We start from the raw sequence: 18487 nt of genomic DNA, 5'->3' as shown, positions 1-18487 counted from the left end.
CGCTACCGAAAGGAGCGGTGGGCTGAGGGGTGGGGGAAACGGGGGGGAGAGGGGCGCAGCAGGCCAGGGGTAGCGGTGGGGGAGATGTCACCGCCGCGCGGCGGGGGCGCGGCCACCCTGCCAGGGGTCAGCGGTGCGGGAGAGGGGGGAGGACGGTGGGGCAGGGCCGGTGCCGTGAGGCGATGTGGAGGAAGGGGCTCTGCGGCCTGGCCGTGCGCCCTGCTGGGGGGCGGCCCTCGGCGGCGGGCAAGGCCGCGGCTGCGCCCCTGCCGGCCTGCGGGGTGGGGGGCGCCCGGGCCCCCCCTCAGCTGGAGGCGGCGTTGGGGTTCGCGGTCGTTGCTCTCTGCGGGGGCCGTGTGTGATGTGACCACTTTATCTTCACATTGAGGTCTGCTAACGAGCTTTTCTCACAAGAGTTTCTGTTGAATTGAGGCAGGATAATCGTACAAATGGCTTCCCGTCATCACAGTCCTGGGTGGAGAGGCACCAGTGCAGAGAGAGCCTGAAGCTATTGGAGCTGAATGTGGCTTCTAGAAAAGCTTAACCCGGAGAACCGTTGCTTTATTTTACTTCCCTACACTTAGTTTTGCACCTAAACTTTTACTTCAGAATGAAGAAGTTGCAAAGTTATGTTTGATAAGCAAAAGCTTATTGCTGAAATGGCAGTTGAGCTCTTGCGAGAGGCAGTGGTTGTGTCTTACCCAGTCAGATGTCCTGCCTCCAGTTGGAGTGGCCGGTGGCGAGTGCTTCGAGTTCCCTTTGCTTGCTTAGATCTCTCAGCAGACATCCTGATGGGCATCCCGGCTGGGCCTCTGCCCTCCTCTCCCACACCTGAGGTGGGCCTGTGGTTCTGTGCAGATCTCAGCAGCTGGTGACTGCAGGAAGCTGGGAAGGATGGGGTTCAGTTGTGGATGCTCCTGGAAGTGTAACAGAGACAGAACAAACATAGCGTGTCCTTTCAACATCAGGCAGGTCAGGGAGAGATCTCATACAGAGATTGCGTCTTGGGCCGTCAGATTTTTATGCCTTCTAAAGGTTACACAAATCATAGCTCCTTTATCTAACAGCTTTTGTATTCTTGGCCTCTGTAGCACCATGCCTGGACTATGAGCTCTTCAATTTTATGGAATACTGCGTAGAGGAAGAAGTCCTTTCTTCTGTTTCTAAACTTTGACCATTTCTATTGTCAGAAATGGTCAACATGGAAGAATTATTAATTTCACACCTTTAGTGACTTACAGACCTATGTAATTTGTCTCCTATTTAATATTTTTCTTCCCCAGTGGGAAAATCATGGTCTATATAATAATTCTTAGTATCGAGGGAAAAATTACTTTATTGATCTTTATTACTTTTGTCTGTATACTTTCTATTTGTATCGGATTTTTATTCTTACTTATTTGAGATGTGTGACCAGGACTGCAAAGCAGTATTTGTGATGCAAAGGTACCATGGTTTTATAGTGATTGAATGCTTTCGGGTTTGTTTTCTTTCTGACTATTTTGTGGCCTTTTTTTGTTGTTTAATAGTTACTCCGAGATCTCTTTTCTTTTAATTTTTTTATTTTTTATTTTGTGAGTGGCAGTAACTATGCTGAAATACTTTGTTGCATAGATAATAGGGAGGTTTTATTTTCCTTATGTTATTTCACATGTTCACACACTGAATGTCATCAAACGTTTTGTTCTGTTGTTCAGTAAATATATAAAAGCATTTCATGAGGGAGCTTGAAAAATCCAGGTGTGCTCCATTAATTGTGTTACGTTTACCCACACACTTCCGTCTTTCAGAACACTAATATATATGGGGCAGCCACAGGTCTAGTAATTCACACTTTGTTATTATTACCTGTTTTTCAGGTAGGGGCACTGAGTGTATTTGTTGATTAGGCCTCTAGGTGATACCTGGAGTGGAAATTGGTCTTGTACTTACCACTTTTCAGGCCACCTCCAGCAAGACCAGTGGCACTGTACTTGCATACCATGATTAGTAGTTGACCAGGTTAATTTTTTCAAATCTTTATAACTCTTGGGTTTATACATTTATGTCCTGTTCACTATTGCCTTTTTTTTTTTTTTTTCCCTCCTTGTTATAAAGCCCCTTTTCTTGAGTCTTGGAGGTAGGTCTTTAGAATCATCCTATCAAGGCAAGCTTTTGGGGATTTTTTTGGTAATGCTCATGTCAACTATTATGTTTTGGTACTGGCCTTAAGCATTTGTTCTTGGAGCTGTACTTACAGCTTACTTGTTTTAAAAGTCCCTTTGATTATTTAGCTGAGTGGTTTCTTTTGATACAGAAAAAGCCATTTCAAGTATTAGCTTTATGCCTTTTACAAGCTGCTCTTCAAAAGATCTTTGCCTACTTTACTGTGGTTTTAGGTTCATACTTTGCTGGAGTTCTGTTGTCTTCATCTTACACACAGCTTGGTTTTCTGAAATACTATCTTTTCCTTCTGATAACTTCAACTTTGCTATTTTGAGAGCTCTGTTTAACCACAGCTTTTGTTTCGTGAACTGAAATCAGATTTCTGGCGAGCAGTATCTAAGGAAGTTTCAAGGATTACCATTTTGTGATTTCTATTAAGAACTTTCTTGCTTGTTTCTCTGTAAGTTCAGTTTTTCAGGAAGGAAAAAAATGATTATACAGTGAGAAACAGAATTTGAAAAGGAATAGAATAAGGAGATAAAAGACGCGGGTCGTTTCCCAGCATTTTTCAGCTGAAGTAATCTTAGGGTGTGGTGCTCCAGCAGTCTAAACAGATCTAAATCGGGACTGCCACAATCCTGGCCTCAGCTTTCTGATCCCTTCCCCATTCCTGTGAGCACATTCGTGGAGCTAAGCTGCCTAGAAGCTGATAGCTTTTTTTCCATAAGATGTAGTGTGTCTGCTTTCGGGTGTTTTCTGTTTGTGGTGTCCGCTCCCTGGACTACCTTACAGCATGATTGTCCAAGTACCTGCCCTGTGTGTTGGGGGGTGGTAGTCGTTGTGCTCAAGGTGAGGGATGAAGGTAGGATGGTGTCCACCTCAGTTTGCCTTTAGATGATCTGGAAGCTCTTTTTAATAATGTTGGCAGCAGGAATTAATTTCTGGGAGAAGTGTAACTCTACTAGTCAATACAATGACTGTTATTATAGTTTTGCCTCTGAAAAAATAATGTCAATGCTTTTAAAATTTTTATCCCTCTTGTTTATCTCTGAAGATAACCTTTTATAACTATTAAATATTAATGCTGTTTGTCTTGGAGCTCAGACATATCTGGATGATAACAGGGTCTAATGTGCTTGAGAAGAGTAACACTGCAAATACTGAGTTTGTGCTGTTGAACATACCTCTGAATGTGTCTAAAGAACTGCTTGAATCTGTTTTACAACACAGTGGTATTAGTAGTCTGCAGCAACTAAGCAGCATGCATCCAGGATTGCCCAGAGTAGAGTCTGTATGTAAAATGTGTCTTACTTAATCTGTTTTGAATGAGATTTTTTTTTTAATCACAAGCTAGGCAGGGAACTGAAAGAAGTAAGATAGCTGTTCTTTCCTGGAGGGATGATATTCTTTGAATCACTCACTGGTGGTCTTTTCTACCTGCTGTATTGCACTAATAAAATCTGAGGCAGCTAACCTGGGCCTGAATTGTTTTTTCTCCACAGTGCTCAAATAATGCAGAATGCAAAATGAGCTGAAATAATGACCCATTTTAAACAGGCTTATGTAATGCACTTGAAAAAAATAGAATTTACAAGTTGTTAAGTGGAAAAAACAAATGTGGTGTTGGTGAATAAATTGGGGGACCCAAGTGATACAGAGGGCAGTCAGTTTTGAATTCTGCTTCACACGTGTGACAAAATGCAGGAAGTCTGTGAGGCTAGGAATGTAAATGGCTGCCAAAGAGTTTAAGGGGCTGGAAGTTTAGCTCGGTGTCAAGAGCATGCAGTGAGGTAATTGGTGACAGAATCCTTATGCAAGATTAAACTTTATCCTTCTGGACTGAAGTGTGTTGGAGACTAAGGCAAGACCCAGGTAAGGGTCAGATGTCTCGTTTCCCTGCCATAGTCTGCCATTTTTGTTACTGTTTCTTATCTGATTTTAATATCCTTTGAAGGGAGACAACTGTTTTGGGTTGAGCTAGTTTTGCAGTCTGACTCCGCAAGCTGGAGGTTTGTTGTGTAGCTTGCCAGGCCAAGGAGGAGAATCCAAGAACCCACAGCCTAATAGCAGTATGCTGCAGCATGTGCTACCTGCCCAGGATGCTGCGGGATTGTTTTGAAATCATTGCAGGAATTTGTAGATGCAGTGTTTCTATAGGTGGTATTGCAGGGTAGGTGATAAAGATAGTCTTCTTACACTGTGTCTCCATATAAACAGCAAATGTTTCATGTAGTCGCAGCCTTACTGAATTCAAATTGTCAGTGTGATTTTGGGGTTGTGGATTGCTAATATCTATTCTGTGGAAGTACTTAATACCAAGGTTTTAAAGTAGTTTTGTTGGGTTTGTTTTCTTTTGTTTGTGTGAATCAGTCAATGTTTCCATTGCCAACTGAAAAAAAAAGTGATAAAAGTGTAATTCCTGAGAAGTACTCAAAGTCAACAAAGGGAAGAACATCAACACTAGATTAGACTAATTATTAAGAGTTACCCTTAACTATTGCAAGATTTTTGTAATGGGAATGTAATCAAGTGCTCAGTGAGTATGGTTTTCAGTAGTGCCAATATGGTCTGTCCTCTAAGCAGCCAGAAAGTAAGATTCTTGCTTGCATTTAAGATTTGGGGTGGTTTTATTTTCCGTTCCCCCCCACTGTAAAAACTGACAGCTTCACTGCTGCTGTTCCTGGTGATAGCAGCAGTGACTCATCTCAGCTTCATGCTTCTGCTGCTCTGGAATTTTTGTGTGTGTGTGCAGAAGCCCCAGCATAGCTTTCTGCTCTGTCTGGAAGGGCCAAGTGAGGAAGCACAGCCAGCCAGCTCTTCAGTGCAGAGTTCTCTTAATATTACACCAGGATTTAATTGTGTGTTTAGTAGACAGTAGAGATTTATCTTTGAAATAGAAGTTTATGTCTAACTTCTGTTATAAACAGATAGTTTATTTTTCCCCAACTTTTTTATAAATCACAGGAGTCTGAGTTTGCCTGTTTCCCAGACTGATCGAGGGAGGTCCTTTGCTGTGTGTAACAAAAGGTTAAAGGAGAGGCAAGTTTCTTTAACAAAGAACAGTATATCCTGCTGTCCTGTTCTACAGAGTCCATATGCCACACTGAAACCTGCTTATGTTGGGGATATCCTGCAACCTTCTCAGTGGTTCTGATGGTCTTCCCGATGTCTTTTGTTCTTACCGATGTATGTGACTGTACTGCCCATGTTTATGTCACTTGTGTCCTGCATCTCTTCACAATATCCATCCCTGTTTTCCTGTGCTGCTCTTAGTATGTGTGCATTATTTATATTTTTTCCCTTCCTTGATACTTGCATTTTTAACATTTGTAGGTATATGGAGTGGGGGGTAGGAAGGGAAGGGGGCTCTTTTATGCAGGGAGGCACCTACAGCTGCCACCCGCTCAATGTTGATCCATAATTACTGAGGTGCTGAATGAGAACATGGTATCCCTTGCATTCCTTGGTTTCCTTTCTCACTTTTTCAGATTGTTACTGAAATCATGAAAGTTCTTCCCCCCTCAGTACCTGTGGTGTGCCTTGAATTTTGGAAGGTCATGTCTGAGCGAATCTGAAGTTGTATCCACAAGAAGAGATGCAGTCAGATGGGGAGAAGGGGTTGGTCTCACAAGTGTAGTCCAGGCAGTAATTAGTCTTCACCTGGAGTCAGCTGCACTCAAACTTACTTTGTGCCACAGCAGGATTTTGTGTTGTGGTACCTAAGCAGAGTATTAAGGCTGACAGTTTTTGGAGAGCCAGACAAATGATTTGTTTCCAGAGAACACTACATCCTGTGACTTGGCTCTTCTTGTCTTCAGGATATATGGAAGCATGTGATTTTTGGTTTGGGTTGGGTTTTTTAGGGTTTTTTTTAAGCATCGAGTCTTACGATGCTGTTCAGGTTTAAGATGAAACAGCTGTATTGCCCTTGTTTTACTTTGAATATGAAGATGTTCATTCAGTGGCCTTCCTTATTTTTTGTAATGTCAGTATTTGAGCAGGATGTTGCATTCTTTTTTTTTTTTTTCTTCAGAATGTGCTTTCTGCTTTCACTAATAGGATAGACTGAGTTACTGAATCAAGTAGATCCAACAATAAATTTTGTTCTCAGTGATCCCCATTTAAGATGTGTTTAGTGAATGAGAAAATTTGCAAGGTTGCAAGTGTGTGGGGTAACATGTAGGAAACATTGGGGGTATTCAGCTGTATTGAAAACCACCAGAAAGAGCAGTTTAATTACCTGTACAGCTTCTGCTAAACAATTTGCACCCTTAAGGAAATACACTGTCCAGAAACAGATGTGTGTCTTACTGTAAGCAAAAAACTTTGGAGTAGTAGGAAGGGTTCAGCTATATGAACAAGTTTTTCCTGAGGTGAGCTAAAGGGAGCTTTTCCATGGTTTCCATTGCTGGTGCCTCTGAACGTGTGGTGAGTAGAGAGTAGTTTACCCTGTGTAACTGCAGGGAAAGTATACCATGGAGTAGCTGGTAGACAGTAAATCAGCAGCCTACCTTGCCTCCCAGTGTGAGGTCTGTGTATCTGTACCCCGAGGCTTTGTCTGTGCTGTACTGGTGACTAACTGAATTCAGGCACCTTGTTTTCTCACATGGTTTAGCAAGTTTGGTGCAGTTGGGATCAAGTCAAAAAACATGCCTTTTAAAACGCTCAGCAATGCTGACGTGGCTAGCTGTTCTTACTAACAGGTTTGTCTAGAAATGTGTTTAAACAGAGTGTAAACCTTTATCCTGTTACCGTTTATAAGCAGGCTGACGTACATTTGGTTCTTACTTTGAACTTGTTTCTCACACAGGTTCTTCTGTTCACATATACCGAATGAGCAAACCAGCAGCCACTCTTCGGTGGAAACAAGTAAATGATTAATCTAAACTGTTAAAAGCATGGGCTGTTTCACGTGGGATAAATGTTTCAGTTCACTTTTTCTGTCTTTGGCAATGGCTCTGTACCAGATGCACCAGAGAAAGATGTAACAGCACGTGTAATGAGCTGTTGGGGAACAGCATTCCCACAGATGGAACTTCTCAACACATCCTCTTCATCGACAGTCTCCTAAAAGCAGTGTAAACTGTTAAGAGAAGGTACACACACACATTTAGGCATGACTGCATCACCTCCTGGCTGGTGAAGACCATCTGAGTGCTCAGTTGAGATATGAATGTATTTGCCTTCTACCTTAGCACTCCCTGGAATGGTGCTCCTGTCAGACGATCCCACTATATCGCAGCCAGTAACCGGCTGTTACCACAAACACGAGGGCAGCTGTTTTATTTAGGGTGATGGAGACCTGCTTTAGCTCATATGATTAAGGTTGGAAAGACTCCAGTCTGTGTTTCCTGGTCCAAATTCAGACTGAGGCTGTGAATTATATTTGAAGTGACTATATTTGGTTACTTTAGTTAAAATATTTTCATATATGAAGAGCAGCATGATTTGGAGAATAAAACCAGAAATAGTAACAATAGCGAATACAGAGACCTTCAACCATTCAGGCGCTCCCCCGCTGAACCAGAAAAACTGTTATTAGTTAGCTGCTCACAAGCTTTTGGTAGGTGTTTGATAAACATTGGAAATCGGCTGGAGATCAGTACATGGGTTGTAGTTAAGGAGTGCCACACAGGCTAGAGCTCTTTTTTCAGTCTGGGAGACGCCAATGATTTAACAGTCACACTGCAAAATCCTCACCAAGTGTGTTTGCTGTGCTTGTTGTAGGACTACTCTCTGTAGGCTTGTCATCCCATCCCAGTGCCTTTTGACGGGAGATCTATTTCTGCTTTTATTCCCTTTGGGATGGTTGGAGAAGTAACTGCAGGCATTCCTGCAAACCTCTCTGATACTCTTGTGGCCATTTTTAAATCCTGAAAGTAATATTTTTTTAAGTATTGTTGGATCTTGTGTTTTAAGTAGAGATATTTTCTATCGTGGGATAATTGTGAAGAGTTTTTTAAAAATATTGTATCTTCTGGGTTAAAACATCATGCTTCTAGATAAGCTTACCTTTCTATAAATAATGCAGTGCAAAAAAATGCTTATGAAATGGCTGACTTGCCACATTTACTTGTTGCTTTCTAGGCAATAGATTGGGCATGAGATCATGGGAATTTACTGTTCTGGTGATGAAAGCTGAGCTGGTTGGAGAAGGATGCCATTGGTATTTGAACTGGTAGTTGAGCACTTGGAGAGAAACCTCTTCTTTTGAAATATATGTAGTGGCCTCCACTCAGTGAGCTAAGCTGTTGCCCAGCACATTTTTGAGCTCTGTGCTGCTGCTGGGGTGGCCTGCTGCGATGGGTACCGACTATAATTTATCCAAAAGATACTTTCCTGTGCTAAATTGTGCAGTCTAGTGGCAGTAGGATTTTAGCCTTGAAGTGAGATGAAAGGAGGAAACAGTTGATGAGTTCAAAGTTGGGGGCAGGGGAAGAGTCCCTGCTGTGGATTTCTTCTTGAGAGCTTTGCGGTATTGTCTTTGTCACCGATATTCCTTCCCTGTTTCTGTTACAGACCTGGGATGTGTATGTTCTGGGGAGGTCCCCATCCAGGAGAGAAGTTGCAATGAAGTGAAGGCTGGTCATCACAAATAAATAAATATTTGGACTATCAGGATGAAATTAAGGTGTCCTTCTCCAAAAAGAGAGGAATGCAGAAATCTAGGAGGGGTTGGGAGGGAAGGAACCACGGGAAAGTGGTTTAGGAAAACCTGAGTCAGCTTGGTGCTGTTGAAGCCCCTGGGAAATGATTCTTGGACCATAATGAAGATAATGAGGAAGGAATGCCAGAAAGATTATTAAACTTGAACAAAAAGTAGTCAAGTATATGCTTGCTGTGGCTCCCATCCACAGACTGCTGTACAGTTGGCCCCTGTACAGTTCTGTATTTTGTTTAAAATAATGGCATTTCATCTTTTATTTTCAGTAAGCCATGATCGTGAATTCATTTTCACAGTATGAAAATTGTACTGAAAAAATTTTAAGTGTTACCAATGTATTTTTTCCACATCTGTCTGTCCCTGAATCAGTTCACAGATTTATGTCTAGCAGCAGCATGTCTAGAGTCTTTACTTATGTTGCAAGTAAAATCAAAAGCAAACAAATTTAGGAAGGTTAAGAGGAAATGCGAACAAGTGCATTCTTGTTTCAGGGTTACAGGAACTAGGAGTGTCCTGTGTGTCATGCGTTAGTTTAACAGAATCATCTTACTCATCTTCAGCGCTCTGTAGGTCTTGTTCTTACTACCCTTCCTGTGTCCCTGTGAGGCATTTCCAGAAGGGTGTTTGTGTGTGCCTTGAGGGGAAGCAGGACTTCTGAGGTTCTTGCCTACCAAATAAAATAAAATTGATTTCTTTGGCAGACTTCTCAGTTCTCTTGCTGTGAAACTGAGACATTTTGTCTTGGCTGCAGTGACAGCTGCGTCTTGCTCTTTGGCATGACCTTCCCCTGGTTCTGGGCTGGTTTCAGGCAGAGATGGAAAGGGGCAGAAGGAGTAGTGTTTCACAGCTGGGGTTGTGCCCCTCGGGCAGGTCTTGTGCTTGGTAAGTCCCCGTGTCAGTAGGTCCTCGAGCAGAGCAGCAGTGGTACCACACCTCTCTTGCTTCATGGCCCACATACCACACGCTTCCTCTGTATCACGAACCAATGTTTAGTGTCCTGTGTATCCACGTTCGCTTCAATCGAGGAGCCTGCTCTAGCTGAGTATGTTGAAAGAATCTCAGGTTTAATTGAAAAAATTCAGGACTAGACAGTTTAATGAGGGTTTTTTTTTGTCACAATTAATTTTCCCTGCCTGTCCCTACCCTCCTCCCAAGCGGTTCTGGATGAGGGCAGGTGTCAGACCAGGAGCAATGAGTTATAATGGGCTTCTTCAAGAAAAAGGATGCTTTGAGGAGTTTTAGGTAGTTGCGTACTGTGTGGCTATAGTGAACCAGCCCTGCAGCATGTGGCAAGCTAATGATGAAGGCGCTGTCAGGCATGCAACAACTGGGCACAGAATGGGGGGAAAAACCCACAACAGAAAAACAAGTGATGGAAACTTGCCTTTGCCTATAACCTGAAACGCGTGGTAATTGGTTGCAGGTGCTCTCAACCTGTGGGTTGTAAACAGAAATCAAGAAATTGCAGCTGCACTGCCCTTCCTGTGTTGCTTAACGGCAGGGGAGGGGCAGCCAGGTGGAAGAAGCCTGGGAGCCACTGCTCCATGGCTTCTGCTGCATGAGAAGGCAGCCGTGTCACCTGTCCATCACCGCTCGTGGGTCTGGTGCAGGACCGAGAGGGCTGTGAGGGTCATCTTTGTTTCTGCAGCTGCCTCGCTGCTAGTGTACACAAGCATGTGTGTACATATGTCGGTGGTTAATTCTCCCCACCTGCCCCCTCTCAAAAAAACCCCAAAGTGATTGCCTTGCCCTGAACAGTGCGGCTTGGGCTTTAGAGGCACGTATTTCGGGGTGAATGATGGTATTGAGTGTAATGTTAAAAAAAAAATAATAATATTCAGGAGCTATACCAATCTAGAGTTCTGGTTGGCAACCTTGGCTTGTTGCACAAGAGGCAGTAAAACTCCGCTTACTAGTGGTGCTGCTTACTTAAAAGTCCAATAAAACAATGTGATGTTGCTTGGCTGAGTGGTGTAAGCTAGTGATCAGCGGCTCTGAGGAAGTGGAAGGCTGCTGTTGGACAGAAAGGTAATAAATGTTCTGATCTGCAGTGAATTTGGTAGAAGTTTCCAAGGTTACATTATTTTCTTCCTTGGACTCAGGTGGGGATGAGCAGGTGAGGAGCACGATTTCCCCATTTAGTTTCCAGGGGCAGACAGGGAGGGCATTAGCTCTGCACAGCTGTGGCAGTAAAAATGATGGGGTTGGTTGCTCAAAAATTGCTATTAGTGAACTAAATTCTTTGTTTGCCTCTCTCAAATCCTGCCTTGTCTCACACTGTGATTTCTACTTGCCTACATAAAATGTGCCTTTACAGAACTGTACAATAGTTAACCTAAAATCAGAGCAGACTGTGGTCTTGCTGTTGAAATGAGAGGTTCTGTTTTGCTGGTTTAGGTGTGCGTTTGTGAAATAGAGAGTGTGTTGAAACTAAAACTTTCCTTGTTGCTCTTCCAGACACAGTTGAGTCCATGCTTTCAGACTACGACATCCTTTCTCAGTCTAGCATCCAGCAACACTCTTTAAAGAAGAGGGATCTGCAGCCTGAGACACACGTAGAGAGGCTCTTAAGTTTTTCAGCCCTGCAAAGGTAATTAAATCATCAGTAATAAAATAGCATAATATCTTCCTTCCGTTTGTGATAATGTGCAGTTCCAAACCCAGAAATAGTTGTCTTGTGTTCTGTCATGACTGTCCAGTTCTTCTAAGTTAGTGATCTGCATGGTTATATGATTTCAAGAGACTCAGAGGAAACAGAAAAATTTGCATTGTATTATTCTGCTGAAGTGACAGCGATTTAAGAATTCTGTTGCTTTGTTCTTAGCTTTAGTTCTGTTCTATTCTGTTCTTTCAATTCTACTTGTTGGGTTGGATCCCATTCATACCTCATCTAGCTACTTTGTCGTACTTCTCGACTGTCCTCTCGTTCTTGAAAATCTGCCTTCAGTTCAGGGAGCGTGTATTGTGTTGCCCAAGAGATGTATGTTGTGTTTTTTTCATAATGTTTAATCCTCTTCATACTGAGTGTAAATTTCCCACTCAATGAAACACTTCTTTTAATCATTTTTTTAATAAGACAGGAAATAGAAGCACAGGTGAGAGGGGAAGGAGGGGTGGAAGAGAGCAGGGGTGAAGGCTGTTGGGATTTTATTCTGAGTGTCAGTAAAGTGCTTTGAGTGTTGAAATGGTGAACCCAAAATGGGAGAGCAGGGTGAGAATAACACTTTGTATTAACAAGTATAGGTTGATTTTGGTCATCTGATGTCTTTGTCTACTGTGCTCTCATGTGCCTTTCCTTGTCTGTCATCTACAACTACAATTGTCACGCAAGTTGTTGTGCGTTGTTGTTGAATCTCTAAACATTTGGAGGGGGTAATGTTTAAGTACCAAGTATAAAAGGTTAATGGGATCAAATATCTGGCTGTTCCTGTTTTGCACTGCCTCGTGCACCCTGACTTTATCGTGAGGTTGCAATACTGCCAGTGATAATCACAGAATAATTGCAGAGGGCCATGCCAAAAATCTTTGACTCAAAGCCCGCATAAACCAAAAGTCCCTGAAGCTCCTTCCATGGAAGGTTCTCTACTTCTTGGGATAGCCTTTAGTTTTTGTGACAATATATCATAAAAATATTCAGAGTTCAAGTTTCTCTTTATGGTCTTCTGACTGTATTATTTCAGAAAATAAGAACTGTAATTTAATTTAAAATAAATGAACAAATTCTGTAGTCTGATTTTCTTTAAATCGTTACCAGTAGCTGTTTTTGCTGGACTGCACATGGAGAAGGTGCATCATGAGCAAACTGTGACTGTTTTGGATTTTGTTTTTTGGTTTGTTTTTTTTTTATTAACATCTTTGACTCTTTAAAGATATTTGCAGTTATGAATTACACGGTGTATGTTTTTGTAGCCTCCTTATCGGAGGTCATGTGTTCTAACTTCTTTTGGACTCTCAGTAGAATGGAGACTGGATGTATGTGTTATGTGTATACTTTGCTTAAAAATAAATGGAAGTAAATTCTTTTACAGGCACTTTAAATTATACTTAACTGCAACTGCTGAACACTTTTCAGAAAAATTTCAAGCATTAATTGTGGATGGTGAAGGCAAGGAAAAGGAATACAGTGTTCAATGGCAAGACTTTTTCACTGGACATGTTGTTGGTTAGTATGGACTAGACACTGCGTCAGTGCTGAGGAAGCACAGCTTTGCACAAGTATCTTGACCAAAGTAAATGGTGTGTTGCCCTCATTTTCACCAGATATGGTTAGGATGAACAAGTAAACTTAATTTTCTTGCCCCTTGGGTTTTCTGGTTTTGTTTTTGTGGTGGGTTTGTGGTGGGTTTTTTTAGGTTTGGTGCATGGTGGGGTTTTTTGAGCTACTGCATTAAGGTTCTAAGATAGGACTCTTCTGTTTAGTTTGGCAGAATGCAAAGGTATAATTTACTGAAGCAGCAGCTTGTGATTTTTTTTTTTTTTTTTCAATGATGATGGTAGCTTTAATTCCAACTGGAATGTAGGACGTGAATGTTCCTTGTCCCAGAACACAAAGCCCAGGTAGTGGTGATGCAGTGTTGTGCAGATTGTTATATTAAAACGCTTTCAGATGGTTCTTCACAGATTACTTTTCTGTAAAGAAAGAGTGTCTTACTCCACTTTAGTCCAGCACTAAAGCTTCTGCTAAGTTGTTTTGATTTTCATGTTGCCTATGTGATGTGGCGAAAGTCTTTTCCACTGGAATGCAGGCTGACGCCATGAAACTGCTGGCTGATAGCAGTAAGATGCCAGCTGCTTTTGTTGGCAGAAATATTCTGTGTCCCATTACTAACCCCCAGAGTGGTTTCAGCACTTTCTGCAAAATTAGCAATTAAATCTGAGTCTTGATGACTATGACCATTGGGAGGTTAAGATTGCGGGGGAGTGCTGGTTCATTTATTTTTTTTTCTTTAAACTGGACAGTATAGTGTTCTTCAGAGACTGAGGAAAGTAATTTGGCATGAAGTTTAGAAACAATTAAAAAAATCCAACAAGCAGTGTCTGTGCAGGAGTGCATGCAAACAGAGCTGAATTAATTTATATTTTCCTTGCTTGTGTTAAAGGAGAGCATAATTCCAAGGTTGTGGCACATATTGGCAATGAAGATTTTACAGTGAGGATCAGTACAGATGGAGAAGAATACAATATTGAGGTATGCTTTACTGCTGAAAGCTATATTCAAACAATTTCTTTGTTGTTTTTTTTTCCCCCTGTGGGTGTTTCTCTTTCTAGCTCGTCACGTTGACACCTCTGTAGCTCAAAATAGACTTGGTGGCGGTGTTTATTTTGGGGCAAGGAGGGAGAGAAATGTGAAACCAATTTGACTTTTGCAAGTGTTGAGTTTTATTAGTGAGTGACGTTCTCTGACATTTGCATGTTTTAGATAAATCAGCAGGTATGTTTTAAACAGGAAAGGTTTTTAGAAACATAAATGGATAATATTAGGAATTAGTGGTGATTATGTCCTTTAGAATAGCAAATGGTGCAGCTTTTTGAGCAGAGTCAATGTTGAGCTTTCTAAAATTTTGGCTTTGTTACATCTTGGAATTTTTCCCATTCTTAGAGCTTTATTGGAAAATCTGGTATTTTTCCCTGCTCCCTTGTTTCTGTTTTTCACCATTTTCATTGCTTGTTATTTTAAACCATTGGTTTAAAAAACGTATTCAACAAATATATAATTAGAGACTATCCTAATGAGTTGTTCAGTGCAGTATATTCCCACACGCAAGCTGTATTAGAATGGCTGAATAACAGTTATTATGGCTGCGTGTTATATGGATATTGTAATTGTCTTAAAACCCAAGGATATGCAGAATTATGGGTAAACCTGGGAAATCCAGTCATGTTAAAGAACAAAAATGTGACTAGAACACCCAAACCACTGTACTTGTGTTTTACATTAAGAGCATATAGTAGCTGTTTGATTGTGATTGAAAGCATTTTTGTGTTTGTGGTTCAGAGTAATGTAAGCATGTCTCTGTTCTCCACACAGCCATCCCCCTTGCTCTTTGTTGGCTGTGTCTGTACAGCTAAACAAAGGCAGGCAATGGCATGGAGGCTCCAGCTTGCCCATGCTGCTTAGCTGTTAGCCTCCCCGGGTCAACTGTGGCCCCTAACCAGCCATGGATGTGACAATGCCCATGCGCAGTCAGAGGTGGTATGTGCCAGAGAATATTCTCAAAAGGCAGCATGCTCTGTCATTGTCTGTCTTTGTTTTTGTGGTTCTCCTGTACCATTCAGAAAGGCTGAGTACCTTCGTATAAACTCGTGTCCGCACACCTTGCCCTAGGGTGCAAAGCACGTTCCCTCAGTTTTGTGCAGCAGACGTGTGGCTGCTGGGCTGGCACAGCCTTTGTGTTTCAGGACCTTTTTGCTGTGAATGAAAGCACAGTATTCTAAATAGCAAGCAGTTCTCTTTCAGCTTGAGACAACGAAGGGCCAGAGGAGACCCAGACCCAGGTGCTCTGCATTGTGGATGTGGGCAGTCTTTGCTACTTGGCCTTGCACAAAGAACAGACCCTGTCCGTGTTGTATTTGGTGGTGGTGCTGTGAGCTCTTATATACAGATAATAATAGGGATGTGTCGGTAAAGAAAAAACATGGTTCTTATGCATCTGCTGTGGGAATTAGTGTCTTACATTGGGGTTTCATGGTTTTCTTGCTTTCTTTGGTTTTGGAGAAGTTTTCATACTTCTAAGTGACTTGGGTAGCTATTGAATGTTGAAGAGCCTGCCTTCTGCCTTGAAGACTGTGTTCTGCTGTACACTTAAATATTATATACTCTCTGTTATCTGCCAGCTCCTGTGCTTCTGCTCAGTGTACGTGTTAGCATAGCTTAAGCATCTCCACCCTGGCTGTGCCAGTCTTTATACTGTTACAGAGGGAGCGGAGGAGCCTTGAGATGCCTCCTCAGCTTGCTCATATTCTAGAGGGGAAGAAAAATTCTGTCTTCTACAGCCTTATCAGGTAGCTGCCACCACTTTGTTGAGATGATGATAGATTCTTGGATGCCTGTGTAGCATGAAAGAGTTGAATTCTGTTGGCTTTCTTGTGGATGTTGTTTTATCAGTAGGCTTACTGCTGTGGGTGAAATTATTGTAGTCAATGTGTGTGTATATGTAAAGCTGTGGAGAGCTGATGGTGCATATGTATAATTTTTTTACTTACATAGGCTTAGTCTTTGTTTTCACTGTGCTCCTAACTAATTGCATTTTGGTTCTTCTTGTGCTGTCAGCCACTGTGGAGATTTGTAGAAAATGTGCAAGATGAAAGGCTGCTGGTCTACAGATCTGGAGATATTAAAGATTTCTCAAGATTGCAATCCCCCAAAGTGTGTGGTTATTTAAAGCTGAACGAAGAAGAACTATTGCCAAAAGGACTGGAAGACCGGAAGGAAAATGAAGGTGGGTGCCTGTCCCTTGGGAGAGCAGGGCGCTTCTGGCTGTGTTGGCCAGTAAGATCAGAACCTGGGCAATAATCTGTGTTGCTGCTTCTAGTTTAACTATTAGCTCTTTAAATTCATTGAGGCGGGGCGCGGGGGGGGGAAGCAGCACTCCTCCTCATGCTTGTTCCCCATCCAAAAAAGCCCCAACAACTGATGAAAGGAAGAAACTGTCGCTCAGGGCGTGTTTCTTCCTGGCTTGTTGAAAGGATGTGTCACCCTACCAGCGTGTAGGCTAAGGAGAGGAACCTGTTTCATCAAGCCTGAGTAGTGTCTGTTGTGATAGCTGGCAGCAATGGAGGTACGCTTTCTAAGGCGAACACTGAAACAACTGTACTTCTGTGCACTGTGCAGCAGGACCAGTTTGGCCTCGGTGGTCGCTCAAAGCATCCATCTTCAGCTATGATGGGTTTTTCAGAGTTTTTAGTCTCTCTCTTTCCTCTGTCCTTTGGTTTGTCAGCTGAGGTTGGGATGATGACTAGGAGCAGGAGGAAGAGAGGCGTTGAGGCTGAGGTTATGACCGTAAAAGCTCTATAGGTATATCTATTGAATAACTCTATTACACTGCTGTACACTCCTCTCCTTACAACAAGTTTGAAGACTGCTATGAAGAAAAAATTTAGGAGTAGTTATAAAAAAAATAAAATCCAACAAACTGACCCCAAACTAAACATCCCTATTCTCCCCACAAAAACCCACCCAAACTCACACTGGTGTCTTAAATAAGGATAATAGACACAGCAGTGTCAGTTTTAACTGAGTGTTTATTTAATTGTATTTAAAATGTTCACACTAGCAAGCATCCATCGGAAGAAAAGAGCCGTTCCAGAGAGCTCCAAAAACACATGCAAGATGTTGGTAGTGGCAGATCATCGCTTTTTCAAGTACATGGGCCGTGGGGAAGAGAGTACCACTATAAATTATTTGGTATGTAAATATACTCTGTTACAATTTGCTGGAATAAATGCAGGAAAAAATGTTAATTCAGTAGTTAACATACACTTTATACTACTTTGTACAGCATAATGGATTTACATCTCATGGCTGTGTGTGCTTTTTACCTGGGAAAGTGCTAAATCAAACCTTAAAAATACTTTATACTGGTGATAGTGTAGTTAAGTAGTCTTCACGTTTCACTTATAAACAAATCCTTTCCCTTCACATACTTCTTGCGGCTGTGCTATTTGCTGCCTAAGAATTTTTTTTTCCAGTCAGAGCTTCAGAATCTGGATTTTGAAATCTCCTGCAAACAATCCAGGTATCTTTAAAGTTCTAGCATGTTTAAAGCTCATGAGTGGCACAAGCAACTTGTACAGATTCCTCCCCCTGCCCCCCCCCCCCCCCCCCCAGTTATTTCAGAATCCTCTGTTCAGAATGATAAAATTAGAAGCAGGTGCAGTAAACAATTAGTTTGGTTGTACATGGGTGTTGTGGGTTAACCCCAGCAGGCAGCTCAGCCCCACCCAGCCACTTGCTCAGTCTGCTGGGTGGGATGAGGATAGAATTGGGATCAGGAGAGAATTGGAAGGGTAAAGGTGAGACAGCTGGTGGGTTGAGATAATAATAGTTTAATAGGTAAAGTAAAACCTGTGCATACAAGCAAAGAAAAGAAATTGATTCACTACTTCTCATCAGCAGGCAGGGGTTTTCCCAAGCCATTCTTGGGAAAGCAGGGCTCCATCATGGGTCCTGGTTACCAAGTAACCCAACCAAAACCAGTTGTCTATCTGACAAGTTTTTGTGAAATAGAACGCCTGCCCACAGACTTTTGGCAGCAGTGGAGAGGGTGGGTTTCGGGGCTGGAGACCAAAACCAAATGAAATAATTCTTGGAGGTCTGTTGTTTGTCAAAAGTCTCTTTCTGAGCCTGAATCTTTGAAATGCTAATCACTCTGTTCCACCTTTGCTTGCTTTTTGACCTTTCTGTTCCCAGAAATGTTTACATTCCCCAGGTGATGGAGCCTCAATTCCTGTGTTTGCAGAGATGCTATTATCTCAGCATCTGACGTGCTGAGGCTAACCTGCTGTTCTGTTTCCTGGATAGATACGTACTGTTAACAGCACAGTGATTGGGAAACTAAAACATAAACTACTATCATATGGCTCTGATTGTAACTTCTCGTTCATTTTGCAAGTTTGGTAGTTTTTGAGAAGATGAGAACAGCTTGAAAAGGGAGGTATTGATAGTGAGCACTGATGAGA

At 42.1% G+C, this 18487-nt stretch overlaps 1 protein-coding gene across 1 annotated transcript in view; it reads left to right on the top strand.

Moving 5' to 3' along the window:
• Positions 1-18487, top strand: part of ADAM17 (ADAM metallopeptidase domain 17) — a 36428-nt gene that overhangs the window by 398 nt on the left and 17543 nt on the right. The window contains exons 2-6 of the mRNA XM_080387850.1: positions 11267-11399; positions 12838-12971; positions 13909-13997; positions 16080-16248; positions 17083-17213. Of these exons, the coding sequence (XP_080243976.1) occupies positions 11267-11399; positions 12838-12971; positions 13909-13997; positions 16080-16248; positions 17083-17213 (656 nt within the window). The remainder of the gene's footprint in view (positions 1-11266; positions 11400-12837; positions 12972-13908; positions 13998-16079; positions 16249-17082; positions 17214-18487) is intronic.

This window comes from Falco punctatus (assembly GCF_963210335.1).
Source record: "Falco punctatus genome assembly, chromosome: 5".
NCBI lineage: Eukaryota > Metazoa > Chordata > Aves > Falconiformes > Falconidae > Falco > Falco punctatus.
The sequence above is the reverse complement of the archived record's forward strand: the minus strand, read 5'-3'. Positions and strand labels throughout refer to the sequence as shown.